This window comes from Lepidochelys kempii, chromosome 6 (genome assembly GCF_965140265.1).
Source record: "Lepidochelys kempii isolate rLepKem1 chromosome 6, rLepKem1.hap2, whole genome shotgun sequence".
Taxonomy (NCBI): Eukaryota; Metazoa; Chordata; order Testudines; family Cheloniidae; genus Lepidochelys; species Lepidochelys kempii.
The window spans coordinates 20197782-20205616 of NC_133261.1; the positions used below are offsets into that span (position 1 = coordinate 20197782).

Genomic DNA, 7835 nt, shown 5'->3' on the forward strand with positions numbered 1-7835 from the left:
AGCTATCGTTTGACAGATGGGGAAACTGAGGCCCACCGGGGTGTGGTGATTTGCTTTGGGGATCATAACCATGCCTCTTGCTGGCTTTCAGGGCATAGTTCTAGCGTGCTAGCACGTTCCGATGCTGGTATTATTTATTTAGGCTCCGCTTCAGCAAGCCCCCAGTGCAGGAGCTTTATGCACCCAAGTGCTTACTGACATCAGTGGCACTATTCATGTGTTTAGTTAGGCCCGTGCATCAGCCCCGTGCTGACTGGGGGCCGCAGCGCTGTGGTTTTATACGGAGGTTGAAGCCTCTCTCGGAACAGAAAAATGAATCTCGGTCCCAAAGAGCTCGGAGTCATGAGCCTCTGTTTGACTTCAGACTGTCTGCAAATCGAGCCTCTTTAAAGTGTCTCCCATCGGGCACCCCAAGTTACTAGCCCCTTCTGAAATTTCTGGCCTAAATGCACAAGCCAGCCCAGCCCGGGCACCGGGCGTGGTCATTGGTGCACAGAGACTCTCCGATCGGAGGTGTTCTTAGCGGCGATCTGGGGGAGACAGAGGGGCTGGGCATATGTTGTTGGAGGGGGGCTGTTCTGAGCAAAGGGGGCACCTTGGTGGGAGACGTGGAGTGAGCAAAGGAGGCAACAGGGACAGTCCAGAGAGGGGTTGGGGCTGAGTTCGGGGAGCACAGGGGGGGACGAGCGGGGAGAGGGATGGAAGCAGCGCTGTGGCAGATGAGAAGCTGCCTTGACCGGACTGCAGGGTGGGTGGGTGGGGGATTGAGAAGCTTGCAGGATGGCAGGCAGCCTGTGTGTGCAGGGACCCTGGCACTGGATCCCAACGTAGGGAGCAGCGGGTCAGCTGGTCAGCGGGCTGGAGCCACACAGCTGCCCTGCCCGCACGCAGGCTTCCTCAGCCTATTTTGCCGCTATGTTCCCAGGGAGTTGCTTGGGGGACAGGGCTCATCACCAGTAAAAATCCCAGCTGCTTGAGGTCTACCTGCCTCCTTCCCGCATGGTGCTGACCACCCCAGCTGCTCAGGGTCTGATTGGCAGTGGTTTCCTCCGGAGCCTCCCCTGGGGAGCTAGCTGGAGCAGCGCTCTCCCTCCTCTGTCCCCGCAGCACGCCTGCCCCTGCATGCTGGCTGGGAGCTGGGGGGCTGGTTTGGTCCCATGCTGTACGTTTGGCTGAGTGTGAGACAGCTCCTTTAAACTGGATCCCTCTGGATCTCGGCGGCTGCATTCTCAGGCGAGTGCCCGCAGTGGGAGAGAGCCGGCTGGGTGTTTAGTGCATTGCCAGCTTAGCCTTTCTCCTTCCACTGGGGTTGCATGCATGTAGCAGTGCCAGGCTGGATCCGACCCACGGCCCATCCACATCAGCGTCCTGCCTCTGACAGGGCCCAGCACCTGCTGCTTCAGAGGAAGGTGCAGCAGCCCCACAGTGAGCAGTTAGCCAAGTGCCAGGACCCGCGAACTCAGGAGCTCGTGTGCAAGGATGGGACTGCAGCCCCACCTTCAGGGAGACCGGTTCCCTCTATGGGACCGGGATCGGAGGCCTCTCCGTGCTTGCGTGCCGCTGTTGGTTTCCAGCAGAGGGCAGCGTGGCTTCAAAGGATGGCAGAGCCCGGAGGAATCTCGGTGCTACCGCCTGGCTGGGCTGTGGAGCAGCCCCGCTCCTTGGCCTCCCCTCCCCTCTTGCAGGGAGCCCCCTTCCCGCCTGAGACCTAGCGAGTCACCTCTCTTCCCTCCTTCCTCAGGCTACTGGGAGGTGAATGGGTTCGGCCTCTTTGGGATCTACAAGTCGGACTTTGACCGCGTCGGGGGCATGAACACGGAGGAGTTCCGAGACCGCTGGGGCGGGGAGGACTGGGAGCTGCTGGACAGGTACGGCTGGTGGGGCCTCCCGCCCAGCGCCTCTTCCCTGCCAGGGAGAGCTGCGTGCTGGCTGGGCATGGAGACTGGCCTAATGCCCTCCAGACACACGTGGCTGATTCAGGGACCTGGGAGAGAAGATGCTGAGGGGGCGGGGGGATTAACCCCTCTGAGGCCCTATGAGTCTGAGGGGCTTTTTCGTGGTACCCCACAATGGAGGGGGCTGCAGGGTGTTTCTCGGTATAGAGCTTGGCGTGGGCAGCCAGGAGCAGCAGGTGCACTAGCAGGAGAGACGGGACTTGTGTGGAACAAATCTGCTTGAAACATTTCCAGTACATTTTTCCTTTAAAAGGGGGGGAAATAGATTTGTGCTCTCCCCTTTTTTCCCTCCGCGCTGACATATAAATTACTCCGACGGCGGTGGGGAGGGCACAGCAGCTGGAGACTTCGGAAAGGCCAAGTTGGCTTTGTCAGAGGACTCCTTGGAGTCTCGGAGATGGACATTGTCCTGAGTGGGGAGCGCTGACTGTACCAAAGAGAGCTTTCCTCCGACGTGTTCCTGAGGCGTTGGAGCTCAATGGGTGTTAGCAAACACAGCCCCAAGGCCGTGCGCTGGTGACGCTGAATGAAAGCCTCTTCCTCTCTCAGGGAATCCACGCCCCTTTGAGGAAGGGGGGGGGGAACCCCAGAGGCTTTGCTGTGGCTGTGCCCTCTTCACCGCTGTCCTAAGCTTTGTCTCCCTCTCCCGGCGCAGGGTGCTGCAGAGCGGGCTGGAGGTGGAGCGCTTGCGCCTCAGGAACTTTTACCATTACTACCACTCCAAACGCGGCATGTGGAATGCCCGCAGCAAGAAGGCGCCCAGGGACTAGGGCCTGGGCCCTGCTGCCAGCCACGCCCAGGGCTCCCCTGCACCCCGGGGCGGGAGGAGGCTGTTCAGCGAAGCCAGCTGCCTCGGCTCTGCCCCCTGGAGCCCACGCAGTCGTGGGAGTCGTCTCCGGGCCGCTGGCAGTGCCTCTAGACGCCGCGCTGGAGCGAGAGGCCCTCGGAGCTGGGGATTTCTCCAGAGCTCGCTAAACAAACCGCAGTTACTTTGGGAGGCGGGGGGGGGGGGGAATTGTGATTTTTCTTAAGGCTTCTAATTTCTTAGTGAGAAACCAGTTTATTAACTCATTAGCACTGAGGGTCAGGGATCCTGTCAGAGGGAGGGAGCCAACCAACCTCTCACGCGGCCCCCAGCCCCTCAGGGAGCAGGGCAGTAAAACAAGGCCTGGAGCAAACCCTACCGCTCAGCTGCAGTGTTGGGGCGGGAGGGGAGGAGGCAACAGCCCCAGTCCAGCTGCCCTGGGAACCGACACAGGATCCATCCCCTGGAGAGGAGGTGGAGAAGGTGCTCATCAGCCTGGCAGCCAGGTTTCCCTCCTGGGCCAGGCTCCCCGGGGCCAGCCCTGGTAAGCGACGCTGGGGAGGTGCCCAGGTTCACAGGGTGCCACACTTGCTTGCCTGTACCACTGCAGCACCCCTTGGGGGCAGCATGAGTCGCAGCGAGCTTCCATGCACCCCTCTTTGGTGTGGCCAGGAGAGGCAGAGCTCCCTGTTCCGGGAGGCAAACACACAGGGCACGTACTGTCCGTGCAGGGCTCCCTAGGGAGACGGGAACCTCGCTGGGTACTGGAGGACGTGCCTCCGCGGTGGCTCGTTGGACGAACATACTGCTTTGGGGAGGTCTGGGGGCAGGCGAGGGGCGGATCTGTGAGCAGGGCCTTGCAGCTCGCCGGCCCCGTGCCCTGTCGCACTCAGAAGGGGAGGAGTGAGCGAGGGGGTTAGTATGATGCCGGTGCCTCGTGGCTCGCTGCCCCGTAACCTTCAGAGGCGGGTGCTGTGCCCTATGGGCCCCAAGCTCTCCAGTCAGGAAATCCCCCGGCCCCAGATCTGCAGGCAGCACACAGGTGGGATGCGACAACCCGGGCAGCTCCTGAAGCCGTTGGTGAGGTGGGCCCGAGGCAGAACCGGGTGGAGCGGCTGATCCAGGCTCACTGTGCCTAGCTGCCCAGCAGCTGGGAGCTGTCCTACCCCTGCTGGAGCCCAGATCCGCTCAATGGGCATCTCCTCATAAATCCGGCTGGGAGGGGCGTCCTCAGCGCGCCCCCGGGGGCAGTGTGGGAGATGAGCTACAAACCCACCTCTGTCCCCTTCTCTTCCATCCACGTCCAAAGGGCTTGTGTCCCACAGCTCAGCCCTTCTTGAGCACAGTGAGACGCTGCGGTTCCTGGGGGTGAGCCAGACAGCAGCTCAGGCTCAGGGCGCTGCTTCCTGGGCCTGGTTGCGCTTGAGGGGGGAGGGAATGGGCTGGTAAATGCAGCGCCCCGGAGAGATTCCTTGCCAAGCCATCCACTGCCTTCAGCCTCCCTCCCTCCCGCGCCAGGTCCCTGCTGGTCTGGTGCAGCGTGAAACCCGCTGCTGGCCCCTCCGCCAGGGAAGGGAGGAGGGGATGGGTGGCGGGGAGCTCTGCTATGGGCGAAGGAGGTGGGGGGCGGGGGAAGGACACAGGGATGAAGCACAGCCCCGGAGAGGCCGAACACTCTGCTACTTGGTGAACCTGAGCAAAGGCTAATGTCCCAATCCCAGCCCCGCTGTGGGGAGCAGCCAGTTGCCCAGCACAGGCTCACGGTCATGGCAGGCTGGGGCTGACGCCTGCAAGAGGCTCAAGTGTTGTTGACATTCCCCGTGCAGTCCCTGAGGAGGGCTGGTCGGAGCCCGCTCCCCCGGGGGCTGAGACGTCCCCCCTGGGGAGGGCCCGAGGCAGGAATCGGAGCAGGGAGGGCGAGCAATGTTTCCAAGCTAATTTCTGTGAAATTATGAGGTAGGAAGCTGTTTTCAGGAGGTTATGTCTGTTTTGTTTTTTATTATTAAAAAATAAAAGGAATGTCTTGGTTGGGATTTCCCTTCCGTCTCTGCTTCCTTCCTTTGCAAACAGACCAGGGGGGCGGCAGGCACTCGGAGCAGCGTAAAGCCGGCCGCTGCTGCCACACAGCGAAAACATCAACTTCCAGCCGCTCTCCCCAGCTTGTCGCAGCCAGGCATAGTAACCTGCGTAACCAGCACGTGTAACCTGCGGCGTGGGCAGTTAGCAGGGCTTGAAGCCTGGACCTTAAACACCAGCGCACAGCCTCCTGCTCCTGGATCTAACAGGAGAAGCCCTGGCACCGGCAGCAGTAGCAGGCAGTTATCCTCGGCCACGTCATGAGGCGGTACACAATTGACAGCCACATTGACTGCAAGCCAGAAACCAGAGGCAGCCATGGCCTGCAGGCCCAGGGATCTGTGTGTGATTTCCCAGGCGCTGGGCAGCCATTGAGAACGTGGTGCTGAACTATGGTGCAGCAGACGGTTCGCACTCCGACACCAGGGGGCTGGGCGCTTTGCAACCGCTGCTCGATTGGACTGGCTGGCTCGAAGGTATTGTTGCTATTTGCAGGCCTAGGCAGAATGAGGTGTTCTCATTTGTATTAGAGTAGCCCAGTGGTTTTCAATCTTTTTTCATATGTGGACCCCTCAAAACTTTCGAGTGGAGGTGCAGGCCCCTTTGGAAACCTTACACAGAATCTGCAGCCCCGCCCCGGGATCCGCAGACCACAGGTTGAAAACCACTGGAGTAGCGTGAGAAGCCCCAGCAAGATCTGGGGCCCCCGTGGGCCGGGCGCAGCGTGCACACAGGACAAAGGCAGCGCTCGCCCGGAAGTGTTTGCAGGCCTAGCCAGGCCCGACAGGTGCCTGAAACAAACAAGCGGTGGGGGGGGGGGGAATGCCAAGGTTACTAACATGGACCTGCCTCCCCATGGACTAGCCCAGAATGTGGCTCTGCTGGTCTCCCCAGGGAGCCTCAAGGAGGGGTTTGGTGGGGGATTCGCAGCTTTTCCTGGTGGTGGGGGGGAGTGTGCATGACACAGGTGGGGTGGGAGGAAACAAGGAGGAGGATGGGCTTGTGGCTCTGGTGCTGGGCTGGAACTCAGGAGATCTGGCTTCAATTGCCAGCCCCGCCCCAGGCTATCCAGATAAGTCTCTGAGGCCTTGTCTACATAGAAAAGCTTCGCTGGTGGAAACGAAGGGGTTAAACAGGTGCAAGCTCCTGTGTGGCCACCCTGAATGGTTTTATTTCCGTCAGCTTAAGTCAAATGGGAACAGGGATAAACTAACAACGTCTGCAACAAGCCCCCTTAAATTGCAATCAGTGTCCCCCCACAGGGGTTTAACTGAACCTGGGTGAGTGTGGGTAAAAATAGGGCCTACATCTCTCTGGGCCTCTGTCAAGGTTCCTTCCTCACTCTGAACTCTAGGGTACAGATGTGGGGACCTGCATGAAAGACCTCCTAAGCTTATCTTTACCAACTTAGGTTAAAACTTCCCCAAGGCACAAATTATTTTACCCTTGGATTTCCACTACCAAACTTTATGTGGGTTCCTGAAAAAACATAGTTTGGACACGTCTTTCCCCCCAGAATCCTCCCAACCCTTGCACCCCACTTCCTGGGGAAGGTTTGGTAAAAATCCTCACCAATTTACATAGGTGACCACAGACCCAAACCCTTGGATTGTAGAACAATGAAAAAGCATTCAGTTTCTTACAAGAAGACTTTTAATAGAAGTAAAAAGAAAAGAATCACCTCTGTAAAATCAGGATGGTAGATACCTTACAGGGTAATTAGATTCAAAACATAGAATCTAGGCAAAACTAGGCTGTCTAGGCAAAACCTTAAGTTACAGAAAAGACATACAGACAGGAATATTCATTCTATTCAGCACAGCTATTTTCTCAGCCATTTAAAGAAATCATAATCTAACACATACCTAGCTAGATTACTTACTAAATTCTAAGATTCTATTCCTGTTCTGTCCCCGGCAAAAGCATCACACAGACAGACACAGACCCTTTGTTTTTCTCCCTCCTCCCAGCTTTTGAAAGTATCTTGTCTCCTCATTGGTCATTTTGGTCAGGTGCCAGCGAGGTTACCTTTAGCTTCTTAACCCTTTACAGGTGAGAGGATTTTTCCTCTGGCCAGGAGGGATTTTAAAGGGGTTTACCCTTCCCTTTATATTTATGACAGCCTCTGTCCCCCTTTGGAAATGGGGGTAACACTTCTCCCCTCCTTCTACCCGTTGTCTGTCTCCACCAGCTGCTCTGTGGAGCAGGAAGTGCCTTATGCTGTGTTTGTACAGCACCTCGCGCCGTTCGGCCTGTAGCCATCGCTCTGGAGCGGAGGTGAAGAGCGCGCTGAGGCAACTGCTCTGACAGGCTGGGAGTGGGGTTGGGATCTAGGTTCTCAGGCTCCAAGAAGACAGCAAAGCAGAGTCGTGGACAAAAGGTATGTGTGCTAACAAATCCCTCAGTGCGGCCCTGGCAGGGGTTAAGGGGTCCCTTCCTGGTGCCAAGGGGATGCAGCAGGTGCCCTGGGTGTGGCAGTGTTGGGCACAATCCTACTCCGAGGGAAATTCAAATCAGCTGCCACCTGACCGTGCACACATGGCGGGGAAATCACTGACTGGAGGCTAAGAGAAGGGCTTTGAGTCAGGGGGGGGGGAGGGCTGCTTCTGATCCCATTTAGCACCAGTAAATTCACACCAGTTGGTTTCCCTGATGCACTGTTTGTAGATTAGTTATAACCCCACCGCATCAGTGAGTTTCACTCAGGGCTCTTCAGCTTCACAGGGCTTGAGGAAGCTTTAGCCACTCCCGGGAGGTATGGAAGTTACTCTGATCATCTCCATGTAACTGATGGATGCAGTGACTTGACTAAGGTTGTCCCCCTCCGCAATGGCAGCTGCTCATTCTGTTGCGTTTATTGGCAACCAAGGACAGGAGCCAGGAACAGAGCCCGGAGCAGAACCCCGCAGTTCCTAGTTCCTGCCCTGCCTCTCCCGCACTGCTCAGGTCTGCCTAGCTAGAGAGAGGAGCCTAGATGTCAATGTGCATTTCGGGGGAGA

The 7835-nt window shown here is 58.0% G+C and overlaps 1 protein-coding gene across 2 annotated transcripts in view; it reads left to right on the forward strand.

Annotated features, from left to right (window-relative positions):
* The window catches only part of B4GALNT4 (beta-1,4-N-acetyl-galactosaminyltransferase 4), a 125354-nt gene extending 120841 nt beyond the window's left edge, over nucleotides 1-4513 (forward strand). For both annotated transcript variants that reach the window (XM_073347009.1, XM_073347010.1), the window contains exons 19-20: nucleotides 1742-1868; nucleotides 2611-4513. In XM_073347009.1, coding sequence (XP_073203110.1) covers nucleotides 1742-1868; nucleotides 2611-2725 — 242 coding nt within the window. In that variant the 3' untranslated portion in view covers nucleotides 2726-4513. The remainder of the gene's footprint in view (nucleotides 1-1741; nucleotides 1869-2610) is intronic.
* Nucleotides 4514-7835: the final 3322 nt, after the last annotated feature.